Source organism: Aristolochia californica, unplaced genomic scaffold (assembly GCF_029961685.1).
Source record: "Aristolochia californica isolate CCGP_79_NKW_82.1479 unplaced genomic scaffold, dmAriCali1.0.hap1 SCAF_14, whole genome shotgun sequence".
Classification (NCBI taxonomy): Eukaryota; Viridiplantae; Streptophyta; class Magnoliopsida; order Piperales; family Aristolochiaceae; genus Aristolochia; species Aristolochia californica.
In genome coordinates this window covers 12,842,569-12,860,743 of record NW_027181815.1, presented here as the reverse complement: position 1 = coordinate 12,860,743, position 18,175 = coordinate 12,842,569, and the positions used below count along the sequence as shown (strand labels likewise).

At 41.6% G+C, this 18,175-nt stretch overlaps 1 protein-coding gene and 1 non-coding gene across 2 annotated transcripts; one reads left to right on the top strand and one right to left on the bottom strand.

The window, feature by feature from the left end:
- Nucleotides 1-9,601: 9,601 nt before the first annotated feature.
- On the bottom strand, nucleotides 9,602-13,969 carry LOC137949407 (uncharacterized; the record flags this gene model as incomplete). Its single annotated transcript, XM_068795468.1, has 4 exons — nucleotides 9,602-9,610; nucleotides 10,646-10,757; nucleotides 11,370-11,500; nucleotides 13,031-13,969. Coding segments are annotated over 4 exons (1,191 nt in total), but the record flags the coding sequence as incomplete, so codon positions are not given.
- Nucleotides 13,970-15,000: 1,031 nt separating this feature from the next.
- LOC137950966 (small nucleolar RNA R71) lies at nucleotides 15,001-15,107 on the top strand. Its single transcript, XR_011112052.1, has one exon. It is a non-coding gene; the product is annotated as a small nucleolar RNA R71 (small nucleolar RNA).
- The last annotated feature ends 3,068 nt before the right edge of the window (nucleotides 15,108-18,175 follow it).

The following is an 18,175-nucleotide window of genomic DNA, read 5'->3' as shown; positions in this document are numbered from 1 at the left end:
ATCCCACGTGTGAAGCCGCAAAAAAACACTTGGAGTGTTTCAAATAGAGTTGATGTGCTCTTAACAAGTCGAAAACAATCCTCAAGTGTGCCAAGTGCTCCTCAACCGACTTGCTATATATCAAAATATCATCGAAAAATACAAGAACAAATTTTCGAAGATATTGGCTAAATACCTCGTTCATCAAAGCTTGAAAAGTGGAGGGTGCATTGGATAACCCGAACGGCATGACGACGAACTCAAAGTGGCCATGGTGCGTGCGGAACGCCGTCTTCTCGATATCAGAGGGGTGCATCCGGACCTGATGGTATCCCGAACGGAGGTCGAGTTTAGTGAATAACCACGACCCATGTAACTCATCCAGAAGCTCATCCACTACCGGAATCGGGAACTTGTCTTTTACTGTCTGCACGTTCAACTCCCGATAATCCACGCAGAACCTCCATGTCCCATCATGTTTCTTCACAAGTAAGACGGGTGAAGAGAACGGGGAGCGGCTGGGACGAATAAGACCTTGTTTCAACATCTCATGGCACTGACGCTCTATCTCATCCTTCTGAAGGTTTGGGTAACGGTATGGTCGCACGACCACTACCTCAGAACCTGGTTTCAGACAGATCTTGTGGTCACAGTGCCTCATGGGAGGCAACCCCGAAGGCTCCTGGAAGAGGTCATAGAACTCCTCAACCAGACCATCACTAGTACTGTGTGTCTGCAAAGTGTGTATGCGGTGGGCCCTGTCCACTTGACAGCCCTGTAAGAGCACCCGACTTCCGGCCAAATCAAAGCTCATGGTAAAAGCCAAAAAGTCCCACAGAATGGGCCCCAATGTTTGTAACCATTTAATGCCTAAAACCATATCAAATCCCGCTAGGGGAATAACAAAAAATTCCGCATTAAATGAAGTAAATCCAATGGAAAAAGTTACCGCCTTACTAATCCCATAGCTAGGGACCTTCTCGCCATTGGCCACTGAGACGGTGGCTGTCGGATGAGTGTGTATCTGGAGCTGGAGATGCTGTGCGGCTGTTAAACTCAAAAAATTGTGTGTACTCCCCGAGTCGACTAGTCCCACCAGTTCTCGGTCAATGACATGAGCTCGGACTTGCATTGTAGTAGGCGATTTCTGCCCAGTAATAGCATGCAAGGATATCTCTGGTGGTTCCTCCTCGATAATATCCTCTGGTTCCTCTGGATCCTCTGAATCCTCCATCTCGAGCCAAAATAATCGTTTACATTGGTGTCCGACCCGATACTGCTCATCGCAGTTATAATAGAGATTTTTGGACCGCCTTTCTGCCATCTCCGCACTCGTCAATTTTTTTATAAAGCTCGGTAGGGAATTACCACGGCGGGGATCGGCTACCCGAGTCGTAGTCGAAGTGTGTCTGGATGGTGCTGCTGTAGATGTTCCCTGAGATGAATTATAGCGGCGCCCTTGCCACGTGGAGGAAGTGTTCCTCTCACTCGACCAACCCGACTTACGTTGCTGCAACTGTTGTCGTTGTTCCATTGCTCGGGCCATATTCATGGCATGAGCTAGATCCGTGGGCATAAGGAGTTCTACCTCTAGCCGTAAATACTCATTGAGACCTGCTGTGAATAAGGAGACCTGCTGGTCAACCAATACCCTCTCTCCAGCATGAGCCAACTTTTCCTGGAAGAGTTTTTGATAGTGTTCCACCGAACCCGTTTGTCTCAATAGGACTAACTCTCCCAAGGGGTTGCTGTTGGCGGGAGGCCCAAATCTAACTGTGCATAGATTTTTAAATTCTCCCCAAGTCATTCCCGGTCTCTCTTTCTCTACTTGAGTCACCCATAACATGGCTTCATCTGTCATATGGAAAGAGGCTAGTTGCACCTTATCCCATTCAGTAGTCCCTTGGTTCAAAAAAAAATTTTCACATCTATGCAACCAAATTACGGGATCCACAGAACCATTGAAAGAGGGAAACTCTAACTTGGTGTACCTTGGGATTGTGCCTCCATGCTGAGGTGCTTGGACAGCAGTGCGCCCAGGCCACTGCTCCCCTCTTCTGTGATATGGTTGAGCAACCTCTCTCACCTCTGGACTCTGATGTCTCTCTGCCCTCAAATCCTGTAGCATGCTAATGATTCGGCTCATCTCTTCTTCCAAACCACAAACCTTTCCCAACACTGGTTGTGTTGTTTCAAGGCTATCTTCTATCTTTTGTATCCTGATTTGGATTTCTTCATTGCTGATATTATCCCCCATGTTACCCTGCTCTGATACCAAGTTGTTACGGTCCCGAGTCATGGATCGAGTAACACGGCGTGGGATTTGTGAATCCAGCACTCAGAATTTACTCACTTCACGTCAAGGGTCTGTGTATGAGTATTTCTCCTTAACCAATGCTTGGCCAGGAGGAAAGATCCTCTTTTGAGGGTCCTACCGAGTTGTTGTGCTAGGTAGAAGACCCCACAACAATGCTGACCTTGCTAGAGCAAGGTGCTCTTTTTCTTGGTCACGGCAAAGAGGGTTTGGCCCTCTTTGTTGCTGCTCTAGCTAAGAATGCAATCCTTCTTTCTTAAATAACTTGAAACAAGAGTTTGGGATAGATTAATACCTCTTCTTTGATGCTATGATCAGCACCCACGTTGCACCAGGAATTGCTCAAGATTTGAGGATAAAAATCCTCACTTTGCTGCTTGGTAAGGGAGGAATTGGGCCTCTCTTGTTGCTGCTGCCAAGAAGGAGGATACACCTCCTCTTTGGGCTCGGAAAAGGGGCAGGAAGCTCCTTTTCTTAATAGGGATGATGGTGGATGAATTTGGGTGAAGATGGATGGCAATGGAGGGTGAATGATAGGCTGGATTTTTGGAGTAAACCCTAAACTCGGGATCAAGAGGTGATCCCAACCTATTTAGACTAGGTTATTCTAAAATCTCAAAGCTTACCTATTTCATTCATACCTATCCCTTAAATAGGGAGTTTTAGGGTTAGGGTTACAATAATTCCCCATAATGCCCTTACATAAAAAGTAATTAGAAATAACTCCTACTTAAAACAATATAAGAAATAAATCCTACTTAAAACAATATTAGAAATAAATCCTACTCAAAGAAATATAAGAATTAAATCCTATTGAGTGAGTTGTTGTTGTCTTCTTCGTTGTGTGACTCGGTGTGCTATTGAGTCCACAACAGTTTTGCAGTTGTTGGGTAATGGGGGAGGCGGAGGATTTTTAACTGAGTTTTGACTCCCAATCCATAAATCATTTCTTACAAAAATATTGCTTGTTACGCATGATAAATCATTTTTCAGTCATCTATGATTATTAGGTCAGCTTTTTGTAAATGGGCAAAATAATGGCTTGTTTGACTCAAGTAAATATCCCACCGCACGTTCACTTGAGAATATAATGAGCGTTTTTTATTCCCTTTACATGGTTTGGATCCATAGGTCATTTGAATCTTTAACATGTTTAAAGCAAGCATATCCTTTTTTAAAAAATTGTTTAGAAGAAATCTCTTTTTCTTATCAAATTCCAAGCTATTAAGTTTGAACTAGTGGAATTTCCCAAACATGCATAACAAAACTTTTGTGTTCATTTTTGGTGTGTGAATCATTTTTATTTACTTACATTTTTTATTGTTTTAAAATTTTTCTATACATAAACTCTAAAATTTTCGTTTTGTTGTGATCTATTTGCCTTTTTATCTCTTTTCTATTTACGAGATGAAGGGAGAGCGAAAACTCAAAGTTTTGATTTAATAAAAAAGTATACATCGAAAATGGGAATGCACAATGCGCAAATGTGGAGAGAGATAATTCCAAAGAGTGTACGTAATATTTTGGCAATGTAAACTCTTTTTAGTTTTTCTGATATATCAACTCAAAAAGTTACGCAAAACAATGGGCATAAATTCAGAATTTTCAATACAACAGAATACTAGCATGACCTTTTATTCTTCCAATGCGAATATATCTTTAAATATAGATCAGATTGACATGAAATTTTCTTCATCAAAAATAAAATTTAAATAAATTTCGTCCAAGTATAACATCACTTGATAATATATAATTATAGGAAGATAAATAATCTGATAGGTTTCGGTCTCTGTCATATGGCCGAACTAAGTTTTGTTTCTCCTGTTTTTCCAGAAAGACCATTGACTATTCCAAGATCAATATCTCCTTATAGAAAAATCATATTGAGAATTGGTTGAATATTTAAGAAAATAGACTTACGTATATTTATTTTTATATATAATTCTCCATATAAAGTCTCTTTCTTGATAGCATAAAATACCTCAAAAGTTGAAGTTTTCTTTTGCCGCTTGAACCACTTTTTGAATCTGACCTTTACTGCTTCAAATATCGATTTTTCTTTGTAGATAACTCAGATAAAAAATTGGTTGAATAGGTAAAAGAATAGAATTATAGATATTTCTTTTGATATATATTTCTCCATATAAATTCTAGTTCTTGATAGCAAAAAATACCTCAGAATCTGAAGATTGCTGCTGTTGATCGAACCTTTTTGTAATCTGACATTCAAATATCAAATATCTCTTTGTAGATAACTCAGATTGGAACAAATAGGTTTTCTTTAGAAAGCAAACTCAAATATATTTTCGTCATTATATATTTTGAAATATAGAAAACTATGTATAGAGGTAAAAAACTCAAAGCAAACTACGGGTGTAGGGACTAAAAAAATTAACTACGAACCTAGACCTAGGGTTTAGGGTTTTGAGAAAAGGATCACATTACCTCCATGAGTTGACCAAGTCAACTCACAAAACCTACTCTAATACCATGTTGAATTTTTGGAAAAGTGAAATACTTCATTGACATCAATAACTTGTTGTAATTAGAGTACATGAACCTCTATTTTATAGTAGAGGAGGATGAAGAGTCCTTATACAACTTATCATTCAATCCTAATTACATTACAACTCTAACTCTTCAATTTTAGTAAGTCTAATTTAAGTAAGTCTATCTAAACAACTAGAAGTCTAACTTGAGTAGAACTAGGAGTCCTTCTTGATCTTCCAATTGATGTGATAAGGATGCCAGCTCATGGTAATCATTGTGGGTCCTACTTCTTATGGGCTTGGGTCCGTCTTGTGGGCCTTCCTTGGTTATGCGGGCTTGAGCTTATCTTCCAACATATGGCAACAGGCCTTCCGACCAACAATCCCCACCACCTCCATCCCCATTGCCTCCTCTACGCCCAGCACCTCATAGCCAAAGGAGGGGGGGGGGGGGGAGTCCGTGCGCCTAGCTACTCCACCGTGCCTAGGTATACCAAACTAGATTTTCCAACGTATGATAGGTCCTCCAACCCTTTATTATGGTTACATCACTGTGACCAATTTTTTTCGAATCAAAGAACCCAAACCGATGATAGGGTTCCTTTAGCTGCCTTCCACATGCTCGATGAAGGGAAGTTGTGATACCATCAATTTGATTATGAACACCATATCAATGAATGGGATATTTTTAAGGATTATTGCATGGTGCGGTTCGGTCCACCAGCCCGCATTAATCCTTTGGGGGATTTGGTCAATCTCTTACAAACCAGATCCATTGAGGGTTATTAGAAACAATTTCAGGAACGGCTTGCACGAGCCAATAGGTATGTCCCTCCTACTTAATATGTTAATTTATTTATTGCTGGATTAGTGGAAGCACTTCAACTAGAAGTGGAATTACATGACCTACCAGACTTAGCACATGCTATGAATCTGGCACGTACACTGGATGCCAAGCAGAGGGTCTTGAAAGAATCTCTGGGGCCGCATGGCAAGGCTGAGTCGCTACCGGGACACTACACACAACGACCTCTCCTTTGTGCCTAAGCCCCAACACTGATCCACCATCAAAGGCAAATAAGCTAACACCACTAGCACAATATGTTCGCCGCCTTTCACGGTGAGAGATGGACCAGAGGTGGGCCAAAGGGCTCTGTTACAATTGTGATGAACAATACCTGCCTGGCCACTTATGCCAACGACTATTTTGGTTAGAGGTGGATGATCCCGAGGATACACCACCACTTGAGGAAATGGAAGAGAAGAACTAGCAATTTCCCTCCATACTATGACGGGGTTGCACAGTACTAACACGATGTAGGTCCGCACTGGCCTCCACCACCTCATGTTGCTTGCATTAGCTGATTCGGGCAGCACCCACAATTTCATTTGCCAACCAGCAGAACAACAACTTTGCTTGCCAATTCAGCACAACTCTGGCATTCCGGTCTCGGTCACAAATGGGGACAAGATTACCAGTGCTGGAATTTTTTTAGTAGTACCTTTTTTTATTGAAGGCAACACATTTGTGGTGGATTTCTTGGTCATTCCACTGGCAAGGTTTGACATGGTTTTGGGTATTAAATGTTTGCAGCAGTTGGTTCCAATTTTATGTAATTTCCAGTCCCTCAATATGAGTTTTACGTCTGACCAGCAATCTATTATTCTTCATGGGGCTCATGCACCATCCCCATGCACTCTTCAGCACTTCCAAGTTCAGGACTCAGACCACTGTAAGTTAATTTCCCTCATTATAGAATTTGCAGATTTATTTTCGGAGACAGCAGCTCTTCCAGCTATCCGAGACTGTGACCATTGACGTAAAATTTAGTTACATCGGCTTTAATACCTCACAAGCGTACGAATCGTTCATGTAATCTAGCAGTAAGCTAGGGTCATATCCATAGGGAGGATTGAATTCTGTGTATTCTTCAATCAACTAGCCTAACCAAATATGATGAATTAATCTGAACTAAACACTAATTATATCCTAAATTATCAAACAATAATCTAATTAACTACTTGCACAATAGGAAATGTAACCTCTGGATTTTACCGTTATTCGTGCCTCTCGAACGCCACGTAACCACGAATCCGGATTCTCAATCCTTGCGTCTAGCCCCTCTCGGGCGCCTAGAGTTAATGACAAAGAGCGGATTACAATAGAATGAAGAGAATCAATTTCCTATTGTGATGATGCTAAAATTATCAACTCTGGATTTTACCGTGATTCATGCCTCTCTCGAGTGCCACGTAATCACGAATCCGATTTCTCAATCCTTGCGTCTAGCCCCTCTCGGGCGCATAGAGTGAACGACAGAAATCGGATTAAAATACCAAAATCCAACCTCAATTATAATCCTACCCTAATTAGCTAATTTAATCAAATATCCAGAAAACAAATCTTAAATAAATATTAATTATCAAATCAGATTCAATTAACATTCAAAACCTAAGTTCAAACCATATAAAAAATTAAATTCAATAATGACGAATTACTCCCCTTCTTCTTCCTCTCGCTCGGCAGCAACTCGTTCTCACGGGTGCTGCAATTTCCCGAAATCAATGGCTTCAGGTTGGCAAGAGTGAGTGGCCGGAGGTAGAGACGACGCCGGCGACGAAGGTTGGAAGCCGACGGATGGAGGGAACGTCCGGCGAAGAACGAAACAGAGCTGACGTTCTCTAACCAGCTCTCTCGAGTCTCGGTTGGAGTCGGAATAGCTCCGGGAATGGTCAGAAATACGTAACCGACGTAGGAGGATGGTCGGAAAGCGGAAGTTGCATCGGAGAAGCCCTCTCAGATCACTTCTCGGTCTAGCGAGCGACGACTGTCGAACTCACCTCGACGGAGACTCTCTCGAGTTCTCCTCGGGTTTGTTCTAGGTTGCTGGACGGCGGTGGACGATGGTGGCGTGGCGAAAGACAGTGGTCCGGCGAGCGACGGTGGGAAACTCCTCTCGGGTCTCCCCTGTTTCCGGTGCTCTGTTCTGGCGAGCAGAAACTATCGAACTCACCTCGACGGAGACTCTCTCGAGCTCTCCTCGGGTTTGTTCTCGGTTGCTGGACGGCGGTTGACGGCGGTGGACGATGGTGGTGCGGTGAACGAGGTGACGTGGCGACCGACGGAGGGAAACTCCTCTCGGGTCTTCCCCTGTTTCGGTCGACGGTCGTGCTCTGTTTTGTCTTCCCGCTCGGGTCTCCCCTCTCGGGTTTTCCCTCTCGGGTCTACCCCGTCCCCCCTCTTTTGACGCTCCCCCTTGCTTTAAATATGATTTTTCTTATTTTAAAACGATTTGCCCTAGCAATTACCTCCATTTCACTAAGGGCATTTTGGTAAATATCTTCTTCTCCACCCAAATTCTCTTGAAATTCCATAATTGAATCTATAAAAAGCATTTTAGGAAGAAATAAAACTAAAAAATAATAAAATATAATTCAGGAGAGAGAAATATGCAATATCGATAGTGATTAATTCCAAATTCAATAAATGTTCATTTCATTTGAAAACCGATAAGTAACCACCTATAACATAATTATAAAGGTTATTCTATTATAATTAACCTAGTTCTCATGTCGGAATATGGCATCTATCACACCCCCAAACCTAAATCTTTGCTAGTCCCTAGCAAAACAACAATCGAACCAAAATTAAGCCTAGGAAAACAAAATGCCACTTTCGTAGGGAGCACGATTGCATTTAGCGCATGCAACAAGCCGTTAAACCCCTACTCTGCAGTAGTGGATGAGTTATGTCTCGTGAGGGTTTGCATGGAATTTACCCACAAAATTCATCTAAATCAATAATATAAAAAGAAAAACTGAAGAAAATTTACTCCTCATTAGCATATGACTAACACTTAGTATCGTAAAATATCTGAAAATCATATGAGATCTTGCGAAATATTAAAAAATGTGTAAAATATAGCCTATTATCAATCCAAATACACTCATTGTTACTCCACCTGAACCAATGTGACCCATAAGCTATTACTTCAACAGAACAAAGAGGCGGCAAATAACAATAAAATCCTGGTCACATCACAATTAAGAAAAAATAGTAAAGTAAGCCTGTTGTCTTACAATCTCACAAAAGAAATATACCAATTTCAATCTTGACTTGCAACTTCTTTCAAATTACAATTCATCATCAAAGTTAAAGAAACATCATTGCCTCCAGATTTAAAACCATTTTACGCTATTACCAGCACACTTTTGCTATTACCAGCGTAATTTTTGTTTCACTGAATACTTTTGGTATTACCGCCATTTTGTATTCGTCTTCACTGCACATGCACTTATTTTTAAGTAACCGACTGTTCCGGTGCATGTCCCTGGGTTTGCCCAGGCTGTTTCTGAAGTTATATGTCTTTTGCAAGCAAGAGCATTTCCATTTGCATTCATACATTACAACAAGGAATTTCACTGAGGTATAAAAAGGAATGAGTTCAAACAGGCATACAAGACTATTCAGACTAACATAGATCAACACTAGATTTACATGTTCTCTTTTGCAACTAAGTTCCAAGTCTAATGCAATAGTAAGTTATCCCATTGAATTCTCATGAATCACAACAAATGATATCAGATTTCTAATAGGCATATTCTACACAAATTTACGAAAAAAATTTGAAACACATTTGAACAACTTATTTTAACTCTACTAATGTTAACCACATACTAAGAGGAGTAATTTGAAAACCGGGAACAGAAATCAAAAGAAAATTATTGCTAAGACAAAAAAGAGTCATTCCCTCCCCCCCCCCCCCCCCCCCCCCAAACCTAAACCCGACGTTGTCCTCAATGGGGAAAAGTTAAAACACTAGAACGACTACAAAAAGGAATAACAACTTAGCTAGTTATACTCCAGCAGGTTGAGGGTTAACCTCCCTCAGGGCTCCTAAATCCATAGGTGGGACCATATGTGTTTGGTCATCAACAATAGTACCGAAAAGTCAATAAAGACCCCCAAGAATGATACATAGTCTCCCTCGAAGAGGATTTACTCGTATCAGCCGTACCCGTAGGTAATCATCCGTAGATGAAACCGCTATCCCACATCACACTTTGAAGAAATCTTCGTGTGACTGGCCACTGAAGGCAGCAGGAATCACGCGCTGAACACAAGTCCTTAAGTTACTCACCATAAGGTTTTCATTCAATACTTCAAGATTGAACTGGTCAATCCCAGAACGGTTGTTTGAGTACAGACCTCTCAAACTAGGGACCAAAAGTCTGGTCATCGACTATCAGAACCATTTATGCTCTCAGTCGGCAAATAAGAATGAATAAACCAAACAAAAAATTAAAAAAATAAAAATAAATAAAAAAATGAAATAAAATACTAAAAAAAATAAAATAAAATAAAATAAAAATAAAACTGTAATGTAAAAAGGGATAGAAATGTGGGGATTGCCCACAATGTGCTAAGTTTATAGTCGTAAGCAAGACTCTGACGCATTCAAGATGAAATGACAGGTTCCTCCAAGAAAATCACCATCACCTCCTTCGGTGTGGGGACATTCTCAAGATACGGTTTGAGCCTCTGACCGTTAACTTTGAAGACCGACCCGTCTCTGTGATTGCGGATCTCAATAGCGCCATGAGGAAACACCTGTGTAACTTCAAATGGACTGGACCACCTGGATCTTAGCTTCCCTGGAAACAAATGCAATCGTGAGTTATAAAGTAAAACATTCTGCCCAACAGTAAAAGACTTGCGAAAAATAGATTTATCATGTAAAAGCTTTGTTCGCTCCTTATACAGTTTGGCATTCTCATAAGCATCATGACGCATCTCCTCCAACTCATTCAATTGCAACTTTCTCTCCTCACCCGCTTGAGTTAAATCAAAATTTAAAGCCTTAATGGCCCAATAAGCTCTATGCTCAAGCTCAACAGGTAGATGACATGCTTTGCCGAACACTAGGCGAAATGGAGACATCCCAATCGGAGTCTTATAAGCGGTTCGATAGGCCCATAAGGCATCGTCCAATCGAGTGGACCAATCTTTCCTATCAAAGCGAACCGATTTCTCCAAAATCCGTTTGATCTCCCTATTAGAGATTTCCACTTGACCACAAGTTTGCGGGTGGTACAGAGTGGACACCCGATGAGTGATGGAATATTTCTTCAATAAGGTCTCAAATGCTCTATTACAAAAATGAGATCCCCCATCACTGATGATCGCTCTCGGGGTACCAAACCGATTAAAGATATTTTCTTTTAAAAACTTTACCACCACTTTGTGATCGTTTGTCTTACATGATATAGCTTCAATCCATTTAGAGACATATTCAACAGCAACAAGAATGTATTGATAGCTGAACAAGACAGGAAAAGGACCCTTGAAGTCAATACTCCACACATCAAACAATTCAACAATAAGAATGGGTTTAAGAGGCATCTTGTTCTTCCTACACAAACAACCAGTTCGTTGGCATTTATCACACACCTGACAAAACTCATGGGCATCTCTAAATAATGAAGGCCAATAGAAACCACATTGCAAGACTTTAGCCGTTGTCTTTCTAGCACCAAAATGTCCACCACATGCATGGGAATGACAAAATTCAAGAATGTTGGCAAAGTCTTGCTCATGTACACAACACCTAATGACTTGGTCAGAACACACCTTGAACAAATAAGGGTCATCCCAAAAAAAATGTTTGACTTGGGAAAAGAATTTCAACCTATCTTGTTTACTCCAATAATCAGGAATCTTATGAGTTACAAGATAGTTGACTATGTCAGCAAACCAAGGCAACTGGGATACTTGGAGAAGTTGTTCATCAGGGAAGGAATCATTTAAAGGAAGGAATCCTTCCTGAGGTACTACACAGATCCTAGATAGATGATCAGCAACAACATTCTCACAACCCTTCTTATCTCGAATTTCAAGGTCAAATTCTTGCAATTGCAAGATCCATCTAATCAAGCGAGGTTTAGTGTCCTTGATGGATAATAAGTACTTCAAAGCAGAATGATCAGTGAACACTATAACCTTTGACCCTATCAGATATGATCTGAATTTTTTCAAGGCAAACACAACAGCTAGCAACTCCTTCTCAGTGGTAGTGTAATTCAATTGAGCATCATGAAGAGTGCGGCTAGTATATTGAATGACACAGGGCATTTTATCCGTCTTTTGCCCCAAAACAGCCCCCAATGCATAGTCAGAGGCATCACACATCAACTCAAAAGGCAAAGACCAAATAGGGGGTTGGACAATGGGTGCAGTGGACAAACATTTCTTCAGTGTCTCAAAAGCATGAATACAGGCATCATCAAAGGCAAAAGCAACATCTTGAGCAAGTAAATTCGTCAAAGGACGAGAAATTTTGCTAAAGTCTTTAATGAAATGCCTATAGAACCCAGCATGGCCAAGGAAAGAATGCACCCCCTTCACAGAAGTGGGTGGTGGCAGATTGGCTATTAGATCAACCTTGGCTTTGTCCACTTCTACACCCCACTCAGACACTACATGTCCTAAAACAATTCCTTCTTTCACCATGAAGTGGCATTTCTCCCAATTCAAGACTAAATTGGACTTAATGCAACGTGACAATACGAGTGAAAGATTGTGCAGACATGTATCAAAACTAGAGCCAAACACAGAAAAGTCATCCATAAAGACCTCTAAAAATTCACCAATCATGTCAGAAAAGATACTCATCATGCACCGTTGGAAAGTGGCGAGCGCATTGCATAAACCAAAAGGCATGAGTCTGTAAGCATAGGTGCCAAACGGACACGTGAATGTGGTCTTTTCCTGGTCTTCTGGAGCAATGGGATTTTGATTGTAGCCGGAGTATCCATCTAAGAAGCAATAAAAATTGTGGCCGGCCAATCGCTCTAGTACCTGATCAATGAAAGGTAGTGGGAAGTGATACTTCCTAGTGGCGGAATTAAGTTTTCTATAGTCAATGCAGACACGCCACTTGGTGGTAGTTCTTGTGGGAATCAATTCACCACTCTCATTTTTCATTATAGTTATCCCCCCTTTCTTAGGGACAACTTGAATTGGACTCACCCAGGTGCTATAGGAAATAGGGTAAATGATTCCTGTCACAAGCAGCCTGATGACTTCTTCTCTCACAACCTCCAGCATATGGGGATTTAACCTACGTTGCATCTCACGTGAGGCTTTAGTCCCCTCCTCCAAATGAATATGATGCATGCATATGGAGGGGCTAATCCCTTTTAAGGCATCAAGAGTCCACCCCAATGCCTCTCTGTGTGCTTGTAAAACTTCAGTCAATTGTTCCTCCTGCTCAGTACTCAAATCAGAGGAAATAATGACTGGTAATGAGTTCATGGGTCCCAAGAACGCATACTTCAATGTGGGAGGAAGTGGCTTAAGATCTAGCTTGGAAGTTTCAAGAGGTTTGTCCAAGTCAAGAGGAAGATCCTGTGGATGTTCAGTTGTGATAACCTCATAAGCTTCCTCCAACAGAGGTACAGAATTGAGTAAAGAATTAACCTCTCGGAAATATGTTTCCTCATCAAAATAGTCCCTGTCTAAAGATGTTATGCAAGACTCAAAAGATTCAAAAGTGGATTCGTCATCAAGCATAACAGTTTCTATCTTAAATGCAGGACTCAGATCATCAGACTCAAGTGGGTGGTGCCCGGCATTAAATACATTCAATGAGACCTTAAAATTTCCAAAAGACAACTCCAACTCACCATTTTTACAATGAATGATAGCATTAGATGTGGCTAAGAAGGGACGTCCTAGGATGACAGGAATTTGGTTGGTCACATTGACTACTGGTTCTGTATCAAGAACAATAAAATCAATCGGGAACAGAAATTTGTCCACTTTTATCAAAACATCTTCAACTATTCCTCGTGGTATCTTGATAGAACGGTCAGCTAGTTGAAGTGTGATGGGGGTAGGCTTCAATTCCCCCAAACCTAATTGTTGGTACACAAAGAAAGGAAGCAAATTCACACTTGCCCCTAAGTCAAGAAGAGCTCTCTGGATGGTATGTTCACCAATGACAAATGAAATTGTGGGACATCCAGGATCTTTAACTTTAGGAGGAGTGTTGTGCTTCAGAATTGAGCTTACATTCTCAGTAAGAAAGACCTTTTTGTTAACATGTTGTTTTCTCTTCTGTGTACAAAGGTCTTTCAAAAATCGGGCATAGGTAGGGACTTGCCTAATAGCATCAAGAAGTGGAATGTTAATGTGAACCTTACTAAATAGTTCCAATGTTTCATGCATGCTATCTCCTTTCCTAGGTGGGCCCGATAACCTCTGTGGATAAGGAGCTAGTGGGACTTGGTTAGGGATCTGCTTGGCTGTTGGTGGAGAACTTGGAGGTTCTTCACTCAATGATGTGTCCCCATTGTCATCCTTTGACTCCTTAGACTTAGTGGTCCCTACCCCATTGTTCAACTCACGACCACTCCTAAGGGTGGTTATGGCTTTGGCTTGCTCATGGTGGGGTTTGGAACTCAACCCACTCTCATGTGTGCTTTTGGGGTTAGGAATGGTTTGACTCGGGAGTCTATTTTGTGCTTGTTCACTCATGTGGCTGGCTAACTGACTCACTTGCATTTCAAGTTTAGCAATGGAGGACTGTGTATTCTGCATGAATAATTGAAGTGTATCCTCAAGTGAAGGTTTTTGTGGAATCAATGGCTGTTGAGTGAAGTGTGGGAGTGGAGCTTGGGGTTGAGTAAACCCTGGAGGACCCCCAACCTGTGGGCCCTTGGACCATGAGAAATTTGGGTGCCTAGCCCAACCCGGATTATATGTTTCTGAAAAAAGATCGTTCCGGTTTGGTCTATGAAAATTTTGGACTGCATTCCAAGTCCTCAATGAGCTCTGGGTAGGATGAACTAGATGGACACATTTGTGTGGGATGAGAGGAACCAGAGCATATGGCACAGACAGTAGATGGGTGAGGAGCAGGTGAACTCTTGGACACCATAAGGGCATCAATTTTTCTAGTCAACCCCTCAATCTTGGCCATGAGCATAGGTGTTTCACTAACCTCGTAGAGACCCCCTCTTTTGGCTTCGTGGGATCTCCTATCGACATTAAATGACGAACCCCATTGCTGAGATTGATCACTCAACGTTTCAAAGAAGTCCCACGCCTCACTAGCACTCTTACCCATCAAACTCCCACAACTCGTTGCATCTACCATGGATCTAACCTGGGGTGTAAGACCTTGATAAAAGTATTGCACTAAATGCCATTTCTCAAACCCATGATGCGGACACCTACGGATCAAATCCTTCCATTTCTCCCAAGCCTCATAAAAGTGTTCACCCTTCTGCTGCATAAAGTTGGAGATTTCTCTCCTGAGGGCTGTAGTTCTCTGAATGGGAAAGTATTTGGACAAAAAATTTGTGACTAATGTGTCCCATGAAGTAATGCTGCCCACCTCTAAGGAATTAAGCCAAGACTTGGCCTTATCCTTAAGTGAAAATGGAAAAAGTCTTAACCGGATAGAGTCATCTGAGAAATTCTGGAATTTGAAAGTTGCACAAATATCTAAGAATTCCTTGATGCGGTAATATGGGTCCTCCTTCTCCAACCCATAGAATGTAGGGAGGAGTTGGATCACAACCGGTTTCAACTCATAACTGGCGGCAATAGTGGGTGGCAATATAATGCAAGAAGGTGATGTGAAGTGGGATGGGATAGAATAATCCCTCAGGGCTCTACGGTCACCTGCTGCAGGTAACTATAATGGTTCGCCCTGATTGGCCATGGTAGCTCCTAACTTGACTTCGGGTGTTTTCCTACAAATATGTTCTACCTCTTCAAAAAAGGGAGCTAATGATCCACCTAGGGAGCGGCGCCCGTGCATAAAAACACAAAAAGAAACAAAATGAACTATCAAATTAAGCTAACAAACTCACTACTAAAAATATGAACTAACTAGAAGAATTCCATAAAAAATACCAAACTAAAATTATGAACACAAAAAAAAATAAAAAATAAAAATAAAATAAAAATAAAAATAAAAAAAATAAAAAAATAAAAAAAATCTAACCTAAGACTATGGAGAACAAAGAAATACGCTTAATAAGTGCCTCCCCGGCAACGGCGCCAAAAACTTAATGTGAAATTTAGTTACATCGGCATTAATACCTCGCAAGCGTACGAATCGTTCGTGTAATCTAGCAGTAAGCGAGGGTCATATCCACAGGGAGGATTGAATTCTGTGTATTCTTCAGTCAACTAGCCTAACCAAATATGATGAATTAATCTGAACTAAACACTAATTATATCCTAAATTATCAAACAATAATCTAATTAACTACTTGCACAACAGGAAACGTCAACTCTGGATTTTACCGTGATTTGTGCCTCTCTCGAGCGCCACGTAACCACGAATCTGGATTCTCAATCCTTGTGTCTAGCCCCTCTCGGGCGCCTAGAGTTAATGTCAAAGAGCGGATTACAATAGAATGCAGAGAATCAATTTCCTATTGTGATGATGCTAAAATTATCAACTCTGGATTTTATCGTGATTCATGCCTCTCTCGAGCGCCACGTAATCACGAATCCGATTTCTCAATCCTTGCGTCTAGCCCCTCTCGGGCGCATAGAGTGAACGATAGAAATCGGATTAAAATACCAAAATCCAACCTCAATTATAATCCTACCCTAATTAGCTAATTTAATCAAATATCCAGAAAACAAATCTTAAATAAATATTAATTATCAAATCAGATTCAATTAACATTCAAAACCTAAGTTCAAACCATATAAAAAATTAAATTCAATAATGACGAATTACTCCCCTTCTTCTTCCTCTCGCTTGGCAGCAACTCATTCTCACGGGTGCTGCAATTTCCCGAAATCAATGGCTTCAGGTTGGCAAGAGTGAGTGGCCGGAGGAAGAGACGACGCCGGCGACGAAGGTTGGAAGCCGACGGATGGAGGGAACGTCCGGCGAAGAATGAAACAGAGCTGACGTTCTCTAACCGGCTCTCTCGAGTCTCGGTTGGAGTCGGAATAGCTCCTGGAATGGTAGGAAATACGTAACCGACGCCGGAGGATGGTCGAAAAGCGGAAGTTGCACCGGAGAAGCCCTCTCGGATCACTTCTCGGTCTGGCGAGCGACGACTGTCGAACTCACCTCGACGGAGACTCTCTCGAGTTCTCCTCGGGTTTGTTCTCGGTTGCTGGACAGCGGTGGACGACGGTGGCGCAGCGAAAGACAGTGGTCCAGCGAGCGACGGTGGGAAACTCCTCTCGGGTCTCCTCTGTTTCCGGTGCTCTGTTCTGGCGAGCAGAAACTATCGAACTCACCTCGACGGAGACTCTCTCGAGCTCTCCTCGGGTTTGTTCTCGGTTGCTGGACGGCGGTTGACGGCGGTGGACGACGGTGCCGCGGCGAACGATGGTGACGCGGCGACCGACGGAGGGAAACTCCTCTCAGGTCTTCCCCTGTTTCGGTCGACGGTCGTGCTTTGTTTTGTCTTCCCGCTCGGGTCTCCCCTCTCGGGTTTTCCCTCTCGGGTCTACCCCGTCCCCCCTCTTTTGACGCTCCCCCTTGCTTTAAATATGATTTTTCTTATTTTAAAACGATTTGCCCTAGAAATTACCTCCATTTCACTAAGGGCATTTTGGTAAATATCTTCTTCTCCACCCAAATTCTCCTGAAATTCCATAATTGAATCTATAAAAACCATTTCAGGAAGAAATAAAACTAAAAAATAATGAAATTTAATTCAGGAGAGAGAAATATGCAATATCGACAGTGATTAATGTCAAATTCAATAAATGCTCATTTCATTTGAAAACCGATAAGTAACCACCTATAACACAATTATAAAGGTTATTTTATTATAATTAACCTAGTTCTCATGTCAGAATATGGCATCTATCAACCATCGGATTCCTTTAAAAATGGGAACTGAGCCAGTAGTCGAGCAGCCCTACCGCTACCCCCATTTGCGAAAAGATGAAATCGAGCGGCAATGTCAAACTATGTTAGTGCAAGGCATTATTCAACCCAGTCGGTCTCCATGTTCTTCATCGGTCTTATTAGTGAAGAAACTTGACAACACTTGGCATTTTTGTGTGGACTACAGAGAGTTGAATGCTCATCAAGGATAAATTTCCCATATCTGTGGTGGACGAACTCTTGGAAAAATTACATGGGGCAGCATTATTTACTAAACTGGATTTAAGATCTGGGTACCACCAGATTCGGGTCCACCCTCCATATGTGGAGAAGACGGCCTTCCGCACGCATCATGGCCACTTTGAATTCCTTGTCATGCCATTTGGGCTATCCAATGCCCTCTCCACATTTCAGGCCCTTATGAACGAGGTATCTCTTCCTCTCTTACGACAATATGTTCTAGTTTTCTTTGATGATATTTTGATATATAGCAAGACTAGGAGGACCATATTCAG